Source organism: Stegodyphus dumicola, chromosome 3 (assembly GCF_044657685.1).
Source record: "Stegodyphus dumicola isolate Sdum_Otavi_A_Nest chromosome 3, ASM4465768v1".
NCBI lineage: Eukaryota > Metazoa > Arthropoda > Arachnida > Araneae > Eresidae > Stegodyphus > Stegodyphus dumicola.
The window spans coordinates 270,507,499-270,533,299 of record NC_140770.1 but is presented as its reverse complement, the minus strand read 5'-3'; the positions used below and the strand labels follow the sequence as shown (position 1 = coordinate 270,533,299).

Genomic DNA, 25,801 nt, shown 5'->3' with positions numbered 1-25,801 from the left:
AGCTAAAGGTTATCATACCAGTTATTAGCGTCATGTTTTCATTGCATATTCTTCCGAACTATTTGATCTTTCGCGAAGTGATGGTCGTAATACATGTGCTTTTCTATGTATTTGCTTTGTTTGCTGTATGGTCTAGTAATGCCACACCGACCTCTTGGATCAGTTTCACGCATGTGCATTAAATAATTTTTATTATATTCCGCGTTTTCACTTTGTTGCTTATTAGGTCTAAATCATAATAACTCGTTAATTAAAACAATAAAAAGCCTACAACTTAATTAACCGATTTCTCTAGGCAAGCTAAAAATTACATCAAAACCTGCAAATTTTGTAAACAAATATCAATTTTTCTCGTGCAGGAGTCAAAGTCTCTATACTTTTATTTTTTTTTCATAACGAATATAAAACTTTCTCAAATAAATTTCGGAACAGGGATATTATATGAAAATTAAGTAAGATTTCGTTATTTGACGAAAATAATTTTTATTAAATTTGACATTGTTAAAATATGAATATTTTCATAATTTAAAACATTTCTGTAATTGAAAGTATATGATTACGATCAACAAGTCCGAAAATAAAGATAGCGTAAGAACGTTTAAGACGAGTAAGGGAGTGGGCATATGAATACATACACATACACACACACATATATATATTCATTTGTCGGAATGCACTCCCAATAGTCTGGTAAGACAATAGTATTTACTGTGATTGCAACTAATCCTGTATTTGGTGCCAAATTTCATGATTTCGTTAGGGTATTTTTTAAATAACATTAAGGTCACCTGCAATAATTCGCTATGTTGGTGGTCAATGTATTTTCCTAAGGATTGTTTTGACGAAGTCAAGGAGGGAAATTTATATGATCATAACTTCAGTAAAATTGTTATGTTTGGTAATTAGAAAATTTAACCTTGTTCTATATTTGAAACAAATATTAGAGTCAGTATTGTAGAACGGGAAATATTTTTTACTTAGGAATTTTGCAAAATCAATATAAATTTTGCAAATCAAAATTTGAGATTACTGTAATTAATGAAATCTTTAGTAATAATGTCAGTGTATTTATTATAGTTTGGATGGGGAAAAACTATCTATATATTTTAAAGCTCTTGAGTAAGTTTTTTAATGCATATATATATGTTTTATATGCGCATGTGTGTCTGTGTGTGATATTTTTGGATGGTACTGTGAGATAATTTAGCACAGAAGACATCAGTTAATTTAGCAGTCGTGAGTGGAATTGTGATGATGTCCAATGTATAATGTCGTAGTTAAAATCAACTGTAGCCAACATGAAGATGAAACATCCATTTTTATTTCGGAACCAAAGTATTTCTTTAGAAACACATTTTTTCCTTGATTGGTACGACACTAGGAGTGCTAACTGCGCCCCAAAAAGGTTAACTAGGCTACAACAGGCCTGGAAATGATGCATGTTAAGCAAAAGAGCCTATAAATAAACTCAGAATGCTTTGTTTGAATCCTGCACAGTGATTGGTCAAGGGTTTACGCTGCAGGGAACGAATGACATCAATGCAGATTCTATGAAAAGTATTGAAATTGAGATTTCAAATTAAAGGGGGCTACTGCCAATTCAGTTACTAATTTTTTAATAATTTTCTTCCACATTTTTACTCTTTACATATTTATGGACTTGATGCGGATGGGTGTTTGCAATAATTTAAATGTTTATGATGCGGAGAAGAACATGATAACAATGTGACTGAATTATGTGCATAGGGAGGGTGCAGCAATCATTAGGCGATTAGATAATAGAGTACTTTCTTTTACTGCTGACATCATAATTTTAAAACAAACGTAAAATTTTCTTTAGCAAATGTTGTATTTCTAAGACTTATCTGTTGTCAGAAGAGGGGCAAGAGTAAAGAAGGAATGTGTAGTTTCAAATGAAGGACATAGTAAATTTCCAATGACCCAAAAAGGACTATTAGTCTCGAAACGATTTTAAGTTGTTTCAGTTTCATTTGAGTCTGTTGTTATGCGGTAAAAAGGAAAATATTTATCTTTCAATTTTAATGTCTGTTGATATTAATTAACAAACTAAGCTATGTAAAAGCAATCGCTGCAGTGCTTAGGAATATTACTTTTCTATTTTTTAAGCTGATTGATAAATAAAAATGTTTTGATTCCTGATATATCCTAATTGATAATATTTTGTATTTTTATAAAATTACGTTATATATTTTTCACTTTTTAAATATACCAATTATAGTAGTATATAGCACTCCTATGTTAGTACATTATATGGAAATTTATATATCTTTCATGTAGTAATAAAGTATAAAGATGCAGTAATAATTTATATACCTTACATGTAATACTAATAACAATAATAATAGTAATGTATAAATATGTAACAATAATTTATATATCTTACATATAATAATAATAACAAGAATAATGTACAAACGTGCGATAATGATTTATAAATCATATCAATTAAGTAGAATGAGAAATTTTCTCTCCACAAGTGGCCGGCCACTTAATGCAGGTAGTTTGATGGAAATCTAAACTTAAGAAAGCGATTTATCAGCATGGGTGGTTTTCGTGCTTTACTCAGTATGTAAAGCTTCGTTCAGTTTTTATCGTAATAAAGCTTTGTGGTTTAAAACATAAAAAAAGTCATTTAGTCCGTTCGCAACTGTTTAACAGGTTTAAGAAATAGCCAATCAGGGAAGGGAAATTTGTGCATGCGTAAACGTTTAGCTGATTTAGCGAAATCATCGACCAAAGTTTGCTTCGCTGTGATTGGTCAGCTTTTATACCAGGTGGCATCAAGTTGAAACGTTAGAACATTTAAGCAAAATCCTTAAACAGGTTTTTCTGACTTGGTGTGGTTGGCTAGCGACGAAGATCAGCTTACACCACTTATAACTTCACTCTGAAACCACCGTGTGAACGAAGGTTAACCTGAACACCAACCAGTTTCTCTCAGAATGTTTTCCCTCCGTTTAGGCAAATAACCCTCGTGTATTTTGCTCTAACCTGATAACTTAAACTTTCAAATCATATTTACGTTCACTTTAGATATTTTGTAAATAAATGCGAGTTTAGCTACTTCCATCATTTAGGATCGTTAAGTAAAATGGTGACAGGTTTTCCATTTTGCTTTTTCGTTCATGCGAAATTTATATGATCATAATGCAGCGACCATTATTAAAATATCACTAATTAAAACCCAAAGAACAATCATAAATTTTTAGCAATCACGGAGTTTCAGCTGCTCTAGGGTGCAAATTAAAAATTTCAGTTTAAAGTCGGAAGGCAGGTCTTAAGTGAAACAGATTAACACATCGTGAGAAATGAGTACTGTTTTTTAAAAACAAATTGTAGAAAAATTATTTACGGCCCATTCAAAGGGCCAATTATGGATTATTTACAACCTATTCAATAAAAAATAAAAGGGGGGGCAAGGAGTTTCTAGATATATTTTTATTTAATGAAATTTTTGTTTAATGTTTAAAATTAAAATTATATCGCAAAAGCGGCATTTACATTTTTTTTTCGCTGATAGAGAGCATTAAGGAAGCAAGCATAAAACCGCTAATGGAAATTCTAGAGGATATCGGTGGTTGGCCAGTAATTGAAGGCGAAAACTGGAATTCCAATTTCTTTGACTGGATTGATGTTCGTAATCGACTACCTGGTGTAGATGCGCAATATAATTTCCCGACGTTATCTGTTGTTGAGGATCCTAGAAACAATTCGTTTCAAATCTTAGAGGTAAGTGTACAGGCTAACAATAGTGCATTTCATATATATGTCCAGATTTCCATTTAAATTTACCTCTTTAGTAGAAAAAGAGTAAACTGGTTAAAGACGCCTGTTTCTAATGAATATTTTAACTCTGTGAATGCCCAAACGCCCGAGATGGCCATTCATTCAAACGATCACAACCACCCGAAACGACCGAGATTGTGGTGTTTTTTTCGTCCCCCCTAAGATATGCAGTAGCAGGTGCAGTTTCTCCAAATTACATCAGTTTGTTGCAGCTAGCTTGTTCTAAAAGGATAGTGGAAGCTTCTTTGCTAGGAAGTAGAAAGGATGTCATTTGAAATCTTCGACCGGTGCATTCCAAACAGCTTTCCAATTGACCGCAGGGCTCTGCAATCTATTTATAAAGTTGGAAGAAATCTGAAAGTTAAACTCAAGTTTTTTAATTCTATATAAATTTGAATTTTGTTTAAAACTCTTTAAATGCTTTGAGAATGGCAAAATTAAGAATTTAAAATAATAAACTTATATTTTATACCTTTATTGTTAACGTTACCTAGTTTTTATGAGGCAGAATAGGTTTTATAAAAAACACGAAAAAGTATTTCCAAAAAAGTAATTTTCCGCGTCAAGGATATTCATATATTTTAAAAACTTTCTTAAAATTATCTTTTCTCAGAATAGGAGTGTTTGCATTATAGAGTCTCACCCACTTTAGTAACATAAACTAGATGAGAACTCTGAAACACGTAAGCGAATTATCGCTTTGTCTTGGAAATTGTAACGGTGACTTGAAAAGAGTGCAAAAGAACTTTTTATTAAAATCAACAGATTAAAAGAAGACAGGGCTTTATCTTACAAAAAAGCCAACATTTATGGCTTAAATCAAACGTAAAGAATTTAATTTAACCAAGTAAGTTAGCCCAAAGACTACACAGGCATTAGCTCAGACCTAGATGCCTGATGGCTAGAATAATACAAAGCTGCAGATAATTTGCTATCAAAGTATTCACCCAGTAACGTGGCTTTCAGCAGGCCGAACACGCTCGAACTCTACAATCTAACATCTTCCTTTGAATATTATCCCTCTAACTTATTTGAATTCGCGCGAACTAGAAATTAGCATTCTGGTAGGAAAACCGAAGACAACAAAGATAATTAACATAAAATAATTGGTTAATAAAATTAATAAATGATTAAAGTACAAAATAAAATTATAATTTCATGGGATCCTTGAATCCCAAATATTTGGAATTTTATTAGACTGACCTTAGCAAGTCCCTAATAAGTAAGCACTTGATTATTGTTGAAGCACATATTCAAAATGGTTTACTCACTGAATAGACAGAATGGTTGAAAATTTCACAAACGAATGTTTCGGAATTTTAAGAGGAGCATTGAATTTAAAAAATCGATTGTTCAGTTTTGGAGAAAGCGTAAAAAGGGAAAAATATCGTTCTGTCAATATTTCTTTCTGATCTTTTTTCCTGAAGCATCTTAGACAGGAAAGCAAAGCAGCGTGGAGATGTTAGCAGGGTAGAAGTTACGAAAAGGAATGGTTTAGTTGCTGGCGAAGAGTATTTATACTAAGTAGGTGCATAAGTACAACTAAACTGCTATTGGTTAATTTTAGGTTACTATATAACGTGAACAAATCTCGAATTTGGGAGAACAGGTGAACTTAGGATGGGAGAAAAAGCCAAATTTATAATAGTTAATTGTGAGGTCGCCAATCGTTCCTTAGCGCAGCCATCGTATTTTCTTAAATCTTGCAGAGATATATATATAAAGGAATTCAAAATATTGTCAAGATACATTCTTTAAAGCAGAAACAATGATTTATACAATACTATGTATAATGTCACACGCATTTGAAAGATTGCCAAGGTCCAGTCTTTAAACATAGAGCAGATATATTTCTCATTCATTTCAGTTCCCACTTCGCGGCAAAGCAAAAATATATAAATCTCAGAACATCTTCATTAAAAATTCTAAAATACAGAAAAACATAAAACACCAAGTACAGTTAAAACAGCTAAAAAAACAATTTTTACAATTTAAAATTCCAGTTTCTAAGCAAAAAGCAAGTAATTCGGCCTTCGACCAGCTTACAAGAAGCAGTTTTTCGATGCACAAAACTGAAAGTTTACTTTTGGTTTCACTCGGCAAAAAGACACTGAAAGTACAGAGACTGATTTAATTCACTATTCTACTAGGAGCTTTCAAATATAAACAAACGGAGTTCCATTAGGTTTAGTTGCACTTAAACAACTTTTAAATTGTTGATATTATTACAACTATCGGCAAAAGGCATCAAAACCTTAACCGAAACATAAGAGCAACTTAATTCAATCACTTTTAAAGCAAAAAATGCACAATTTACCAGCACACAAGAATAAAAACTGAGCTCATCGACCCGAGTAACAGAGTAGGTATATACACTGCTCGACATTGAAAATGCAAAACCAAGAAGGAGTAGTCAGAAACTTATGCAAAATTTAGAGTAGGCGCACGTCACTGAGTTATGCGAATGATGTCAAATGTGCAGCTCTCCGACGCACGTGAAGTAAGATATAAGGAAAGGAGAGTGCAGAATGGGCAATATTCGTGTCGTTATTTCTGCCAGATGAATTATCGAAGAAAGTTGGTTCTTGTTTCGGAGGATGCGTGCAATAGGAGAGAATGCCAGCCCGCCGTCAACGAAGGCACTTCCAGCAGACAGACGATTTTACGAGGGGTATGGTATCAGTATCACTATCAGTAGCGGGCGTAGCCCGACCCGCCTAACCAAACAAGTTGGTCTTATGGTCATGACAGGCCACGCTCATTTCAACAAAGGAAAAAATGAAACATAAAATACGAGGGATACGGTGTGAATGATGTGAAATGCTCAGGATATGGTGATCGGACTGAGAAGTGCGGGTTGGTCCTTACATCAAATCGCAGCTGATACCCACATGCATGCGAGCACGGTGCATCGGCTATGGCGAACATGGTTGGAAAAGGAAATGTGGGAAGGAGGGGAGCAGGTGCAGCCAGAGTGACGTCAGCACGCGTGGATCAACGCATCCGCCGACAAGCTGTGGCAGTACCGCAAGTCACTTGTACTGCGATTTTGCAGCATGTGCAAGATACCCTGTATGTTTCCGTATCGACCAGAACCATTTTCCATCGATTGGTTGAACGTGGCCTGCACTCACGGCATCCGTTAAGAAGACTGCCATTGACCCCACAGCATAGACACCAACGTTTAGAATGGTGCCGAGCTGGAGCGATGTGGATGACAGAATGGCGAAACGTCGTGTTCTCAGATGAGTCACGCTTCTGTTTATCCAGTGACAGTCGCCGCATACGTGTCTGGCGTCGACGTGGAGACAGATCTAATCCGGCACTAACTGTGGAACGCCCCACCGCCCGACAACGTGGTATAATGGTTTGAGGCGCTATTGCCTACGATTCCAGGTCACCTCTAGTTCGTATTTAGGGCATTATGACGGCCTTGGATAATGTACTGCGGCCTTGGATAATGTACTGCGGCCGATGACAATCTCCTACCTTCAGGGGCTGCCTAATGCAATTTTTCAGCAGAATAAAGCCCGACCACACAGTGCTCATATCTGCCAACATGCTCTGCAAGGTATACAGATGCTTCCCTGGCCACCGTACTCTCATGACCTGTCACCAATCGAACATGTATGGGATGTGATTGGACGCCGTTTGCAGACTCTGCCCCTGCCTCGTTCAGAAGACGAACTGTGGCAAATGGTTTAAAGGGAATGGAGAGCCATCCCTCAGGACACCATCCGCACTCTTATTGACTCTATGCCTAGACGTGTTTCTTCGCGCATCGCTGTTCGCGGTGGTCCTACATCCTACTGAGACGACGCCGTTCTCGCTCTGTATTCTGACTATCATTTTGAAATAAAGATCACTTATTGCTGCTTGCTGTCTCTGTCTCTTTTCCAAATTTCATCACCTTTCTGACCATTCTTTCTTGGTGTTGCATTTTCAACGTCGAGCATTGTATACATCGGCCGCACCAAAAGTATATATGTATATATACTTTTTATACATATATGTATATATGTATATACATATATGTATATATGTATATATACTTTTTGATGTATATATACATATAAAGTATATATGTATATATACACCAAAAGTATATATATGTATATATACTTTTGGTGCCGCCGATTGTAACCAAAATTGGAGATGCACAACTACATGTTATTAGCAGTCCCATATACAAAATTTCAACGTTGTAAGGCTACTCGTTTTTGATTTATGTTTGATACATACATATATAAAGGACGAACACAAGTCACGAAAAAATCTCTTCTGAATTCATTTCAAATTAATTTTCTATTCTTTTTTGGAAAAAAAAGTCCTTTATTCTGTCCGTACGTACTGATATCATGCATAAACAGGGTTTAAATGGATTGTAGACAGGTTAAAATGGATATTTTCGTTGAAATATGATACCCGAAATTTTCCAGGATTATAATACTTCGTACAAGGAAGTCAAAATCAGGAAGAAGGATTACGTTTTTTACGTTTTTCTTCAAATGAGATTTTCCAATATATAGGAACATTTTTCAAAACTTCTATTCCCAAACTTTATTTTTATATTTTCAATGGCAGATTATTAACAGTTACAGCAAAAAAAAAAAAAAAAAAAAAAAGAATACAGCAAAACAGTGAAAAAAAAACTGTAACAGAGTCCATTAATCTAACATATCTCTTGCCTCCCAGTAACGCTCGGCGAGAAAAGTATTGCTCTGAGCAGGACAGTGGGGTAGATTTGCGGTATACATCACTTCTCCAGAGCTGCACAAAGTGCATATAGGAGAAGGAACGATTTTGAATCTATGAAGATGATACTGTAGGCAATCATGTCCGGTGGCAAGGAGAAATTCAGTGATCGCTCTACGCCTTAGGCCATTACACAAATTCGGAATAGCATTCTTCCAAGACTTATGAGAAACACGATGCTAGAAATCTTCCTGAGCACATACCTTGAAAGATTTTTTAATAAGATCCCTAACAGTATGGAAAGGCAAAGGAGGAGAAATATTCTGCATGATTAAAGCACCCTTTTTTTTGCAAAGAAGTCGGCTTTCTCGTTACCTGGAATTCCATAGGGGCAGGAACCCACTGGAGGACTATAGTTTTCTCAAGCGAAGCCAGGTTTTGTAGATAACGTCGACAATCTAATATGTCTTGTAATATGGGATTTTTATCTGAAACGATAGCCAACAGTGCAGCTCGTGAATCACTGAGTATAGTCCCAAACTAAAAGTTTAAATTTTATTTCACAATGTTACTTTCCTAAATACATTGAGTGGGCTTACTTAAATTAATTCCCAAGACGAAATTAATTGAGAACCATATTTTGCTTAAAAATGTCTTACATTTATTAAAAATTATAATATTAAAAATTATAATATAATTATAATAAATAAATAAAATGGTTTAAATGCAATGTCATGAATTTTAGTTTGCTCTTTTCTAGTTGAGCAAAAGGCCATGGTGGGAACTCGAAAATAGGTTTTTAAACAATGGTCCAGACCATTACGAAACAGTTGAGTACTTCAAATTAATGACAGAAACTGCCAAAACCCTTGGTGCAAATGAATCTACTTCGCAGAATGAACTCAAGGAAGTTCTCGATTTCGAAATAAGGCTTATTAATGTAAGTAGAAGGTTTCTTCAATTTAATATTAATCGATATATTTATTCTTCACGACAGTATTTTTCTAATTGCTTGTCCTGTTTAGCTGTCAACAATCTACAAGATTCTTTCGTATAGTCCTTACTACAATTTTATTTGAGCATGAATTTTGAAGTTTCTCCAAGCAAACAGAAATTAACTGCAATGAACAATATTGTTACGAAATGCCTAGCTGTGGTAAGATAACTTTTCCGCAAAGCGGGTTTAGTGTTCAAATAAGTGAAAATACCTAGTAATTAATTTACTTACAACATAAATACCTAGCGGGTTTAGTGTTGTCAGATAGAGGCGAGGAAATGCAGGGTTACCAGATTTGGTACGAAATCCCCCATTTGGCGATAAAATTAGCCATATGCCTTAGACAGAACATTCTAGAACAAATTCTTATTGTTTTTCCAAGAATGATCTCGAAGACAGTTCAAAAACTATCAATTCTTTTAGCAGTGTATCCTGAGTATGTTGATTTCAGTAGTAGTGTCTTGAGCTCAGAAGAGAGCGATGGACCGAATCGGGAGATGTACTTTAGTGCTTTCCTGTAGAGCTGTCTTCACCGTTATAGCCTGATAGCCGGTTGGCTCTGTTATTGACGTTTTCAGCGTGTTTATCGTAGATTTTTGACGGCTGAAATGTGCCTTAGGAACTGTTCTATGCAATACTGACGAATAAATTGTGTTTTGATTCTTCATTAAGTGTTGCCATGAATCCCTCCAAATCCACAAACCTGTACAACGCATGAATATGCAAATATCCTGTGTTGCGATAAATATGGTTCAAACATTTTGGAGTAAAAGCACTTATAAAATATCAAAATGCGCCAAAACTTATTACGCATTTAAAACCTCGCTGTCTTTGTAACTGATTGTTTCTTAATCGTGTATTTATTTTGAAAATGTGTGTATTTAGTTTTGATACTGTATTTACGCTTATGTTCCAGATTTAATAAAATATCTTCTTCGTCACCAACTTAAATTTGTTTCATAAACTGAAAGCAACACTGTGGATAAACAAATCAGTATTATACCAATTTTTTTTTTTTCCAAATTTAGAAACTAACATATCGTTGCGAATGTTGCACATAAATAAATGATTTCAGTCCAGTTAAAAGCGAAATTATTGCATTTTTCTATGTAATGTAACATGAAAAATCTAGACACAAAAACTATACCTGAAGAATACATGGGCGACTCCATTTATCATCGAGTAAATGGATATCGCGGTAGTTTAGTGAGATGTCGCCAAGTTGGCGACGGTTTTTGTGACTTATTTTTGTCACCAAATTTTGCGAGAAATTGCCAAAATTCACAAGCATTTGGCTACATTTTGGTCCGGTCCCTGTATCACGATAGTAGGTATTGTAATTGAATAAATGTAATTGATCACTATAATTAGGTATGAACCTAATTCGACCCTCACGGCCTTCCAGTAATTTCTAGAAGCAGAAAGTACTAAAATTATCTCCTCAGCCGTGTACAAACTATATAAGGCCGTAGAGACCATCTGCTGTCAGTTGTTGTTGTTATCGTTGCGAGCTGTTAAGTTCAGCGTGAGATCGGAGTACCGAGATATTTTCGGGTTAACTTTCTCTTTAGATGCGCTTTGCATTGCGCTGTGTTTAACGTTCTTAGTAGTTTGAGGCGTAAATACTAATTGTATTCTGTAATACTTGAACACCTGTACGAGTATTTCTGTGGAAAACTGTAGAACTTTGAAGTGTTTCTTTTGATAAAATAAATTTCATTAACCTATAATGGGATCTATGTGCATGCAATCTGTAACGAACCAGAGCGTACGGAACAGGATAATTGATATGAATTATTATTTAAAAATGATCAAATTATATTTACCTAACAAATAACATTTTTTAATTATTTTTGGGATTCATGTTATTTTTGGGACTACTTTTAGCATAAAATTAAAGGTAATTTCTAAACATTTTCAGCGAGAAGTATAATAGTTGGTTACTTGGTCACATTATTTTCTCACATATTTTATGCAGTTAATCAAAGTTTCTTCACATTCCCACCTGCAGTTTCAGTGAAAAAAAAAAAAAAAAAAAAAAGATAATTTTAGATATGATTTTCAAGCACGAAAAGTTTAGTCATAATTTTCTTAATTCAGTAAATGCATAATTTTTGTTTCAGTATTAATAAAGAAATAGAAAAATATACTTATAAGGTGAAGTTTTTAAAATAAACTTAATTATACATTTAAACAGTGTTGAATACATAATCCCCCGTAAGTTTAATTGAAGCAATGAGAATAGAGGAATCGAAATTTTCTTACGATTTCAAACTTAGCTATACTTCTAAAGATTCTTGTGTATCAAGCACAATAATTCTCCATCTTATAAAGAAACATAAATCCACCATTTGTTTATATAAAATGAAAGTTAATTCGTTAAAGTTTTACAGGAGTTTAATAATTTCTTGAAATTTTAACCAGCCGTTATAGAAAAACCATAGTCGCAAGCTGAGAAACTATAGTTTTAAAAATTCATAGTTTAAGTAACGTCCTACACATTCTATAAATGCACGTAATTTTCTTATTAGTAATAAAGAAATATAACACTGTATTTGTAAGTTAATAAATATTGTTGCGTTCAGCAGTTTCGAGTACTCGGAGTAAATAATGATAACGCTTGTTAAACAATAAAATTTATTCCCAGTAAGAACTGTTACACAGGACAGTTCCAAATATTCGTTTACACTTGTCGAAAAAGTACGTCAAATACGCTCAAACAATCAGCAATACAGCCTTCAAGCTGTAACGGTGAAGACAGCTTAACGGCAAAGCGCTAACGTAAGCTCCAAGCTAATCTCAGAACTTAAGATACCACTCTCTCCCAAGACAGGCAGGGCATATATAGCTTTAACGTACCTTTGAGAATATTCTCGGGAAACGCACTAAAAATATGTTCTACGCTGTTCTCTCTCCGTCAGTGGCATATCGCCAATTTTGTCAGCAAATATCGCGATTTTGATGAGCGATTTCGGGCCAAATCTGGCAATCTTGCCTTGCCTTGTATTTTCTGACAACCCTAAGCTCGCCTGATTGCAGGGAAGCTACCTCATCGCGTAGCCGCTGGGCATTTCTCAGTAACATACATAATTAGAACAACTCTGCTTTTATAATCACCATAATTTTGAAAGAAGCAGTTGAAAAGTGAATGAGTCGAAATTTTCATACGATTTTAAATTTAAATATGGCCTTTAAAGTTTTTATATCAGAAACATAAAATTTAGCTTTCGATACAGATATGTTTATGTTAGGTTAGACTACATTGAATATGCCAGAATGAAGCACGCTACCAGCCTAAGAGGAGGTATGCCTTTTTGGGAAACTGGCTTTTATTTGCAGTACACGTGGGAAAAACCACAAAATCCAACATGCAGCTAGCCCATTCGCCTGAGATCAAATCAAAACCGGGTCGAAATAACAGCATCCAGAAGTCGATACAGTAGTTACACAATTAATCAAAGTTTATTTCCAATCAGGCAATTCAAAGAAATGAAGCACGCAAATAGAAAAGTCACATTTTAAGAAATCTTAATTGAAAACGAAATTACTGTTGAATTTTTTAAGCAGACCTCGTTCCTAAAATTAAAACGTATATGGTTATGCTAATCAGTTAACATTTTCAACATGCGCATTCATTAATGAATATAAATTGTATACAAAAGCATAAGCAGTTTAGAGAATTTAATACCAGGAATTTGTTGAAATGGAATTAGCAAATTTAGCCTTACAAATGGAAAAAGTGAAGTTTAAATAAAAGTCATAACCTAGATTTTAAAGTGAATTTTTATATGAGTTTTTTTAAATATTTCTAAAATGTCAATTAAACTTTTGTCAGATGTCAACATATTTTTTTTTAAATTATTTAAATATACTTGACCCTATAAAATATGGTTCCATTTAGTTGACGGAATGGAAGATAATCAGAGAATTTTTGGTAAAATTGCAAAAATACGCTGGCTTTTCCCTCGCTTTAGAAAGTCACACAAAAAAAGTTTTCGACCATTTTACGGCAGTGAAAATCAAAAGACTTTCTACGAATAAACCTATTCGGCTTGGCATCAATGTTCATAAACTTTGTGTTGCCGATGTTGAAAATTATTATGTAAAATAATAAAATAAAGTAAAACCAGATTATGTAAAATGGTCAGTAAAGAACACGATTCTGATCTCCTTATAATTTGAAAATATGACTATTCGCAATATTCATTTGTGAGAATAATATTAAAATAGTGAAACTTAAATGCGAGAAATAGATAATAACTAAGTAATAAAATAATTTTTTAATGTAAAAATGATTCTGATATAGAAACGGAAAAGAAAGGTTTGGCTGCGTTTATTTGATTTTGGCAAAGCACTCAAGGGCTAATTGGCTAAGGGCCGAGATACCGTCATGGAGACCTAAGATAAGATTTCCTAAGATAAACTGGCTGTATTCCTGTTACACATGAAGAAAACCATGAAAACTAACCATGCAGCCAGTTCGCTGAGCTGGAATCGAATCCAAGCCAAATAGAACTATCAGTGTACCCATCATGAGTACTGTATACATCAACAAGGCCACAAGCCTAAGGAGAGGGATGCCTTTATGGAGGACTTTCTTACGCAAACTGACTCGTATACACGCTACATATGCGGGAAAACACGAAAACGCCCAAGTAGCTAGCCCCTTCCCCGGTATTCGAACCCTGGATCGAACTATCAGTGTTCAGTGACTTTGCTGCTCGGTCGGTTTTGGACCTCCAGAAAAGAAAGACAAACGAATTTTAAAAGAAAAATAAATGGCATTTTCAGAATTAAAAAATTAAGTCATAATTGAGTGTTAAACAATTTTGCTACAATCTTCGGCATGTATATTTTTGGCACGTCCTGTATATATGAGAACTGCATAGTTTGAATATACAGTGGTGGCCAAAATTGTGGACACTTTTGGAAATTTTTATGTATTTGAACTTTGTATGCTTAGAGAAAACGTTACGTTTCACAAAATACAAACTTGTATATATCATTTTAAAGAGAATTTATTACTGAATTCAATACAAAACACAAAATTCAATTATTTGCAATACAAAAAAAGTTAAACGATAATAGTTATCGATATACATTAGATAGTGATGATTGCAGTGAGTTATCAGTACTTAGTAGAGTACCCTTTATTTTTGATTACAGCTTCACATCGATGTTTCATTGAGCTGACAAGAGTTTTAAGCTCTTCTTTCGTTATTACATGATGCCAGGAAACAATTATAGCCTCAATTAGTTCCCTTTTATTTGATGGGCGCCTCATTCGGACAAGAGTTTTCAAACGGTGCCACAAATTTTCGATAGGATTGAGGTCAGGACTGTTTGCTCGCCATGACAACAATTTAATGCTCTTTGTACGAAACCACTCTTTCGATATTTTGGTCGTGTGGCAAGGAGCAGAATCCTGCTGAAAAATAAACGAAGCATTGTTGGAAAAGATATCTCTGATGGAAGGTAGAAGTTTTGGTTCTAGAATAGTGTCAATGTACTTTCTGGCATTCAATGTCCCATCGATGACATGAATGCGACCAATACCATCTGCTGACATGCATGACCAAATCATAACACTAACTGGGTTCTTCACAGTTCCTTAAATGCAGTCAGGATGTAGCTCTTCTATTCTACGTCTTAAATATTTTCGCCCATCACTACCGAAATAACGATATCTTAGTTTCATCACTCCATATAACTTGTGACCACTGATCATCTGTCCAATTAATGTGTTCCTTTGCCCACTGTAGTCTTTTTTTTTTTTTTTTTTCGTTGCTGAAAATTAAGATAAGCCTTTTTTCGTGGAATTCTACCTCTCAGTCCAACATCTGTTAATCTTCTCCTGATTGTTCTTGAACTGACAGAAACACCAGCATCATTCTGATCACTTCTGATGGCCGCTGATGACATTTTTCTATCTTGGAGACATAGTCGTTTTATTCTTCTGTCATCAATAGATGTGGTGCAGCTTTTTCGGCCTTTTCCTTCTTTGTTTTTTATTGAATTTGTCTCCTGATATCGTAAACGAAACTTTCGGACTCCAGATGTAGTCACTGAACCACCCACCTGTCTTGCAATTTCAGCATAGGAAAGACCACTTTCTCGTAACACAATAATATTACATCTCTTTCTAGGTGTCCAATCTACTCTTTTATTTGATGTCATTGCTTCTTGACTAAATATAAAAAAATTTACAAAAATTCCTACTTGTAATTGCAGTGTATAAGAAACAGGTCCTCCTTCTACAGAACAAAGCAAAATAATTAATTGGTTTCAAGTGTAAACATTATGTCAGCTTCTACTGGCAGTTACTAACATTTGATTGGTTCTCAGAACAAGAACAGTGATTGGCCAGGAAAGCTAGACATAACAAACCACTTCATAACTGTGTTTTTTATTTATATTAAAGCACATATAACTTTTTTGTACTGCAAATAATTGAATTTTGTGTTTTCTATTGAATTCAGTAATACATTCGCTTTAAAATGATGTATACAAGTTTGCATTGTGCGAACCGTAACATTTTCTATGAGCATACAAAGTTCAAAAACATAAAAATTTCCAAAAGTGTCCACAATTTTGGCCACCACTGTATATCTTCTTTTATTTTACTGCGGCGACTTTGCACATAGGTGGTTTTATCCAAACGGGAATTTATATTTAATAAGTTATATAACATATGACGTACAATGTAATATCCAATTAAAATATGAATTATTGTACAGACGTTATCTAAAGCTACGTATTACGCTTACTATTTAAACAATTAGCGTAATGAATTTAAAACAGACTTGTGAAAAGCTTATGCTCATGTACAAAATGAAGCAATTATATCTAATTATATTTGGGATGGTTAACTTGAAGAAAATATAATATATTTTCCTAGAGAATCAATATCAATTATAGCGACTGTTTAAACTATTCACTCACTCTTCATTTCGGATTTATGCTTTACGAGGGAAAAAATCATAAACTACGACTTCTTCGAAGTGTTCCTAGAGTTTATGCAAAGAAATTGTTATCCAATGAGGGCGAATGCAACAATGAATTAAGCAATTTTGATTGTTACCTAAATAATATGTTACACTTTTTTTTGATTCTATTTTTTTATATAGATTACTTTAGAAAATTCGAAAGAAGAGAATGATACGTATTGCACCATCCAAGAACTTAAGGATAAAATACCACAGGTAATTACCATGCGAAATCTTCAAGTATTACTTTAAAAAATTCTTTGAAGTTTCAGTAATACTTATCTTTAGAGATAGATTTAAAGCATAAGAGAATATACAACTTCTTTAAAAAATATTGCATGTTTACAAAAACAACAGTTTTAGTTAACTAAGATTACAATTTGGATATTCGGAAATTTTGTTAAGGTTGTCATTCGACAAATTTTGTTGAGTCTGCCTCTACATGTATTTAGCGCTGTAGGATACTAAAAAGCGCAATTTTATGCGAAAAGGGAAATTGAAATGAGCGCATATTAGGTAAAAAGGAAGTATAGTTGTAGATATGGTGAAAAACGTAAAACAGACACAAGTAAAATAAGGATTCTTTACAATTCAGGATTATACACGTTATCCAAAGTAGACATAGATTTCCAATTACGGAAATGTTTTATAATGCCAATATTAATATTTTGCCCTTTTAAATTTTAAAAGTAAACAATATTGCAAAAAAAAAAAAAAAAACGGTGAAATCTAGCTTTTTACACTTTCTCGTGGTTCCAATAATTGTATGAATATAAGCTTTTACTTCTAAACTTTTGATTTTCGAAGGATGAAACATTAATAGAGATATCTAATACTGTTATCGGGTCCGGATTCAGAAAAGTGTGAATATATGTACATATATGTGTTTGTGTATACACAAACATACGTACGTACATGCATACCTACGTAAATTCATACATGCATACATACGTACATTCATACCTACGTAAATTCATACATGCATACATACGTACATTCATACCTACGTAAATTCATACATACGTACATTCATACCTACGTAAATTCATACATGCATACATACGTACATTCATACCTACGTAAATTCATACATGCATACATACGTACATTCATACCTACGTAAATTCATACATGCATACATACGCACATTCATACCTACGTAAATTCATACATGCATACATACGCACATTCATACCTACGTAAATTCATACATGCATACATACGCACATTCATACCTACGTAAATTCATACATGCATACATACGCACATTCATACCTACGTAAATTCATACATGCATACATACGCACATTCATACCTACGTAAATTCATACATGCATACATACGCACATTCATACCTACGTAAATTCATACATGCATACATACGCACATTCATACCTACGTAAATTCATACATGCATACATACGTACATTCATACCTACGTAAATTCATACATGCATACATACGTACATTCATACCTACGTAGGTATATGCATAGTTCAACACATACAACCATATTTACATGTATACATACATGCATACATACGTACATTCATACCTACGTAAATTCATACATGCATACATACGTACATTCATACCTACGTAAATTCATACATGCATACATACGTACATTCATACCTACGTAAATTCATACATGCATACATACGTACATTCATACCTACGTAAATTCATACATGCATACATACGTACATTCATACCTACGTAAATTCATACATGCATACATACGTACATTCATACCTACGTAAATTCATACATGCATACATACGTACATTCATACCTACGTAGGTATATGCATAGTTCAACACATACAACCATATTTACATGTATACATACATGCATATCTGAATCCGGTCCCGAAAATAGAAGAATGCTTATTCATTTCAAAATTTGAGATTTTCTTCTTGTCTTCAGTTTACCTTTCTTAAATGGACTTTTCTTTCGCATCGTTCTGTTTTATTTGCATTGAAATTTAAGTAAGAGTAACCGGATATCAAAAAAATGCTTCTCCCTTTTATTAATTTAGCATTGAACTTCAATGTTAAATTAATTAAAGAAAGAAGCATTTTTTTATACCCGGTTACTCTTACTTAAATTTCAATATTACTCAGATTTAAAACTTTAATTAATTTTTAGGAAATTCTGTATAGTGATTAGTGCAAATCTGAAAAGATTTTAAGAGTAAGCTAGAATGGTCCCTAGTTAGGCAAGCAAATCATAAACTTAATACATAAGAATCACAATCTCTTCATTGATTTAAAAGGTTAGGCATACATTTTTGAAGTTCCGAAAAGCTATAATAATATATAATATTCAGATGAATGGTACTAAATATAATCTTTGTGCATGTAAAATAAACAGCTACATATATTTAGATAAGCGGTGTTACATTTCACATTAGAAATAGACTTTGCGCACATCTAGAACAAAGGAGAGAAAGAAGATAAATTTATAAATAATATATCAAACGGAAATTGTAATACTTTCGTTCTAAAAATTCACAGAATAATATAATTTCAAAGCAGATTAATAATTTCAAAACAGTTAACCTAGGAACTGAAACAGATTTCTCACATTGAATTCTGCTTTAAGGAAAGAAAAGTTAGAGGAGTCATTCCAAGTTTCCAAAATTTTTATACAGAATAAAAACCCATCGGAAGACGATGAATTAATCTAATAATTAATAGACGATGAAGCTACATTTTTAAAAGTCTCAGATGTATTATTTGATAAATTAAAAAATAAAACTGAGGTAATAGCTGCTGTTAAATCTGCATAGCTTTCTGAAAATATAGTAAAGACAGTTACTGCTATCAGATCTGACGTTACTTCGCAACTTAAAACTGATTGTGATTGCAACAGTTGTTTTACCTTACAACTTTGACGAACCGAATATATTTTCTACATAGTTGATACAGATCAACTGGCCGTTTTTGAAAGGATGCCTTTAATAATTTCGAAATTAGTCTTGGTGAAGATTATACCACTAACAGGACTAAGGTTCACTAATTGTGTGATGAAATATTTTGATTTTGAAGAAGAGTTTCGAGCAATGGAATTGGAGCTGATTGATTTTTAAAATGATTTATCTTTAAATTCTGTTTCTTCAAGCTCTGGAAACATTTGGTCCCTTATTCTTAAAGAAAAACATTTAATATTTATCCAGGTTGATCTAAAAGTGAATGCAGTGTTCAGTTCTACATATCCGTGCGAGTTCTGTTTCCGAGATAAAATTCATAAGAAACAAGTACAGAAACAGATTGATTGATATAACGCCTAGACAACTGTATTTCAATTCCTGCTACTAACTACTCTCCAAACATTAAAAATCTTGTTGATGGCTAAAAAGTGTAGTTCCACGAAGGAACACTTCTCTCTGTAATTCCGCTACGTTGAGAATAGTTTTACTCTGTTTGACGGTAATAAAGATGTTTTAAGTAAAGTTATTTTAATAATGAATTCCACCGATCCTGTTATTCAGTTCGCTTTTTAACTTGAGATATCCAACTGCCTTCTGTTCTTCACCATCTCGGTCACACGCAACATATCCAACTTCGGTAATACTGTATACAGTAAACGTTCGCCTGTTCGCCTTGCACCACATTTCAAATCCTCTCATTAGGCTGCACAGAAGTTAGATTCATTTTATTCCTTCGTTTTCAGAACACTTCAAGTTGACTTCTCCAAGTCGACGTTTTGCTACGTACACGTTATAAAGCAATCCTCTCGTGAATTCAAATGAGAAAGACGCGGCTGATGACAAACTAGAATTTTAATTTCTTTTATACAACAAACGAAAGAAACACTACTTCCTGCAGTCAAGAAAAGAGAAAAATTGTTATGCGAGCTTTATCTCTCTATGATATAAACAATAATGTCTGCTTGTGTGTTTTTTTCTTCGAGTTAACTCAGTCAAGCTATCGTCAAACTTTCTACAATTCGTTTCTAGGTTTGGAAAAGGTGGATGTCCACTTATTTCCAAACAAAAAATAGCAAAAATAAGAGATATTAGTTAAAAACTCTGAAAGCGCTAATTTTTGCCTTTAATTTTTCGAGTGGCAATAGTCTTGCACGCTGGAGATAAAAATCTGCTTTATTTTGAGAAGTGTTGCCACTGCTCGCTTTTAAATCATAAACTTTGTTAATAAAAATTTTCTAAGTTTTACAATGAAATAAAAATAGCTTTGCCAAACATTACGTTCATTATTCCCGATTCCAAAAATTTGTGGGAAGCCATTTCGACTGTTCCCATACTCAAACAACTTTAATCAGCAGAGATATTAATTAAAAACTCTCAAAACACTAATTTGTTTTTACTCATTTTTCCGAGTGGCGAGAGTCCAGTGCGTCGGAGATAAAAACGCTTTGTTTTGAAAAGTGTTGCTACTGCTCGTTTTCAAATCGCAGAATTTGTTAATCAAAAACTTGTAAGTTTTATTATATCTATATACATAAAGAAGAATGCCTGTTTGTGTGTTTCTTTGTTCGTGTTATTGATTTCTAATCAATGATCATACATTTTTTGCCACATTTAATCGACTAAAATTGAAATAAAATATTAGATGGGACTTCAGATTTTACGACCAAATGATTAGAAAGATAAAAATCATTAAAAACTGCGTGCCATTGTTGCTGATATGATGAAAGATAATTAGTTTGCTTTTCTATCGAAATTTTTATGAGGTTTCCATACCGTATCAGACTGAAAAATATACTACTATGAATCGTATTTTTCACATCGTTATTATAGAAGTATTACAGAGGTATCGTTCTCTCTGTTTTCAGACGCATTACTCTCAATCTAACTTAACTGGCATCGGGGACTTCCGCTAGTATCAAATAAAAGAATTTTTTACGTTTATAGTCTTCGTAGCAGCAATAAATGTATTATCAAATTCTCTTGATAGTTTGAATGTTTAACTTGCTGTATTTGTCATGTATTATTTTATATATCTGTTCGGAAATAGAAGATGCGAAACACTTTTCTTTAACTTCCTCACAGATTGAATGGATCAAATTTTTCAAAATTGTACGGAATGACGAAATTCTTGAAAATGAAACCGTGCCCGTTACTGATCAGCATTACATCATGAACGTTGCCAGTTTCATTGTAAATGCAAATAAAAGGTAAGTTCAAAAATAAATTCGTACATAGCTAATTGAAAATAGATTTTTATAAATATAGGATGTGAATCTCAAAAAGGAAGAGAGAGAGGTGCAAGATCTTCCGCTGTTTATGGTAATAGTAAACTAGTAGAGACAATAGAGACATAGGTATTCTTTTAGCAGCAGGAGTCATGAAAAATGAGCAACGCCTTCGCCGTGTATCGAACCACGTACCTCTGTAATACGCGTCCAGCATGCAGGCGACTACACCACGAAGTCACGCCAAGAAGAAATACACTATAAACTTACAAAAAAATATTATTTTTAAATTTCCAAAATTTAAACAGGAAAATCTTGGATATTATTATTAAGAAAAATTTTGATTTAACTCTTCAGAAAATTAAAGTGACTGATTGAATCTAAGTTAATTAAATGTAAAGGAAACAGTAATATAATAAAGCATTGCTTAGAAGTCAAACAACAAAAAATCAACATTACATTTGCAAATTTTCCAAGACTACTTTCGATAGTTTTACTAAACCATCACCCTCGGCTCTCAAAGTGCAAATGAACGAGAAAAGATAAGAATGGCTGGAGAGGAGTTAAGCTAGTGGCGACATCTATTGATGAAACAAGAAAATTATAACATATTTTCTTTAAAGGCTGAATGTAAAGATGGATTGTAATTAAAGTCGTTAAACTAGAACAGAAATACTTTTTTTGAATGTGAAACGCCTCTAGAAATTATAATTCACCATTGGAAGGTGTTTTTTGAATAATTTTGGCTGCAAAAAATGGAAAGTGTGATTTTCCGACAAAAAATGCTGGGCCACAAATGACTTCTGTGTTTCCGTTTTCCTAACATATGTGTCATTTAACGCGATATTTTAAGGTCTCTTATTTTGACCAATGTAAATTAAACTACATTGGCAAGAAATCCTGTAAATAGCCCAGGAATTCATATCCGGCACAGAGTTCTTAAGTATAGAACTGAGAATTTTATTCATAGTAGAATAAACAACCCAAAACTTAGATTTCTGTAAAATACGTGCAATTTTATAGCTAATTGCTGGAAGGAAAGGAATGACAAATTATTACAATCTAATTATTACAATCTAAGATTGTGCTTCTGGTGTGTTAAGATGAGCATTTTTTAAACTGCTTGGTTGATAATGTTGGGTGAAAAGCTCCTGGCAATAGCTAATTCTTTTAAATAATTTAGTTCTTGATCAATAGCCAATTTGAAGGAGCAAACATGAAGTGCACGGAAAACAAAGGAATAAAATGAAGGTATGTTTTGTTTAGTCGGATGACATAATTTAAGTGTGGGGGATGGCAAACCGATTAAGGTTTACGGTAAACATTAGTACTAAAATTGGATGTGTTACGTATGACCCAATGTTGAGAAACGGAAGAGAATTGAATTCATTTGCTGAGGAGGATGGTTCGGTAAAACCATCGAAACTTGTTTTGGAAAATTTGCAAATATAACGCTGATTTTTGTAGTTTGACTTCTAAATTAATCTTTGTTCGACGTGTTATTGTAACCTAAAGCTTTGCTTATTAAGATATATCTTATGTTAATTTAAGAAGGAATTCAAGAATGACAGAAACGGGCAACTAATTCTATGCTGCTTCAAGTCTATGCCACACTTCATCAACCGTTATTAGCTGGAGAGGGTTGGCGGGTCAGTCTCAGCAACCAATGACCAGATGTTCTGAATGGGTGACAGATCTGGAGATCGTGTACATCAGGGCAGCAATCAAATACCCTGTGTATCGAGGAAGGCCAAAACATGACGTGCAAAATATGGTATCGCATTATGTTGTTGGAAGATGGCGTTTGGCAAGCCTCGAAGATAAGGCACAATCACTGGACTTAAGATGTCAGAAATGTACTGATCTGCCTTCAAATTACCGTCGACCCGAACTAGAGATGTGCGTGTCATGCACCCAATGGCTGCCCAAACCATTACACCAGATGCAGACCCCCTATGCCAATATCGAATGCAAGCAGGCGACGTGCGGTCTCCTTGGAGCCTATAGACATGGATACGGCCATCCGAATACTACATGAAGAACCGGGACTCGTCTAAAAAAGCAATGTTGTAATACTCCTGGGTTCAACTTTGTCGTTCGGCACACCAGAGTCACCATCTCTCTCTATTCTGCATTGTCAATGGAAGATGAAGTAATGGTCGTCGTGTTTATTATCCACGTGGTTGCAAACCTCGATGAACCTTTCGAGCTTATACTAGGCGTGCTGCAAACATGCCCATTTCCTCACTCCTTGATGTGGTTGTACGGTTTTGCAGGGCTAAGCATGACAGTCATTGGATGTTGACCAGTGCGACGAGCGATATCACGGAACGATAATCCACACTCTCGATAGGAAACGATCCTGTCTTTGTCGCATTCCGACAGTTTCTGGTAAACATTTCTTATTATTATTCGAGCCACAATACGATTGATATTGTGAGCAAACTCTAACCTTACAAACGCTTTCCAAATGAGAAATACAGTACACGACTTTTCTTTTATGCAAATCTTCAGATGTCGTTTCTCCCTCCTGCGTCGTCTAAATGGGCTGAAATGCTTATCATTTGCATATCCCAACCTCTTCTTTCTTTCAAGTGATTTTGACGTTCGTCAGATCATTCCTACCTGGTGTTGCAATTTTAATGGCTAGCAGTGTAAGTCTTAGTAGCCTGATAGGTTGGCAAGTAGGAGAAATGGTGGTTTATCTAAAGGAATATTTTGGGTATGTCTTAAATTTACAAGAAACAAGTTCAGAAATAAATTGATTGACGAAACGCTGGACAACCGTATTTGAATGGCTACCACTAACTACTCTCCAAATATTAAAAATGTTGTCGATGATTGAAAAGAGTAGTCCGAGGACGGAATCACATACGAATCATACTTCCCTGTGTAATCCCAAAATAAAAAAAAAAAAATTGTCTTTTATGACTCTCAATACTTACAGCATATTTTGTAATTTATCGCGTATTGTAAATATTAAAAAAGCATCTGTATGCAGGATAATTGTTTCAAAGTGAATTCCAGAATTAAAATTGTTGCTTTTTTCAACACGAGCGGCTAAGGCTAAGGTATCTAGTGCAGTTCGCAAACCTCAGCACAGTGTATTATGCATAAAATGTGACTTTTTTATTTGATTACGAAAGCAATTCTGTGCAAACATATATTTCCTATTTGTAATATATTTTGCTTATACCTTTGCAAAATTTTTCTCTCACATGAAGAGGTTTTATGTCCCACGTTAACAACTAATAAAATACACCGAAATTAGAAATCATTGTATTGTAAGGGATGGACTCTTCAGATAGTTTAATTATTCATTGAAATGTTTGTAGAACTGAATTAAATGATGTGTAAAATCTCAATAATGGGATTAACACATATTATAAAATTATTTAATGGATTTGTGTATAAATATTATGAAGGAGATAGAGAAAATCTTTTGAGAAATATATTTCAAGGGGATAGCCACTATGTCCTTCAACAGCAACACGCTGTAAGAAAACAGTATCCTTAATTTAAACATTCCTGTTTGTTCTGATTATAGAAGCAATAAAATTTACTAAAATATTCATTTTCTCTAAATTCAGCTGACAAGTATGCCATGGAAATTCTTCAGTATGATACATCTCTGTGAATCTTCTTAAGCGCCATTTTCGAATCTTTCATTCATTCGTACCCATACATTTATGTTCAACTCGCTACCAATTCAGTAAGCTACTTTTCGATCTGAAGCATCCATATTAATATTATACCAATTCCCATCGGTAATTATTATCTCCTTTAATGTTGATAATTTTTAATATAATCTGACTCAGAAAATTTCGGAATGATTGCAGTTAAGATGTAGAGTTATTACATTATTTTGAAGCAGGAGATGTGAAAAATGTGCAGTGCCCTCACTAGGACTCGAAACCTAGACCTCTCTGACCTGCGGAAAGGAGGGAGAAAATACCTTATATAGGATATGAAATATCAATGTAAGGACAAAGCGATAACTTCTGCAGTTTAGTAGCGTATTCTTCTTTCCAGGGTGCTGGCCAACTATCTGATATGGAAACTTGTTGGAAAAGCTTTTCCGATGTTGGGTCTGGACTGGACGCCTCGTCGAGAAAAATGCTTCGATTATACTTATGAAAAATTCTCACTACTCCTT

General features: G+C 33.9%; 1 protein-coding gene across 1 annotated transcript in view; it reads left to right on the top strand.

Moving 5' to 3' along the window:
- Nucleotides 1–25,282, top strand: part of LOC118203606 (endothelin-converting enzyme 1-like) — a 48,608-nt gene extending 23,326 nt beyond the window's left edge. The window contains exons 6-11 of the mRNA XM_085812299.1: nucleotides 3,542–3,750; nucleotides 9,263–9,442; nucleotides 16,627–16,701; nucleotides 21,503–21,627; nucleotides 23,278–23,501; nucleotides 25,236–25,282. Coding sequence (XP_085668425.1) covers nucleotides 3,542–3,750; nucleotides 9,263–9,442; nucleotides 16,627–16,701; nucleotides 21,503–21,627; nucleotides 23,278–23,501; nucleotides 25,236–25,282 — 860 coding nt within the window. The remainder of the gene's footprint in view (nucleotides 1–3,541; nucleotides 3,751–9,262; nucleotides 9,443–16,626; nucleotides 16,702–21,502; nucleotides 21,628–23,277; nucleotides 23,502–25,235) is intronic.
- Nucleotides 25,283–25,801: the final 519 nt, after the last annotated feature.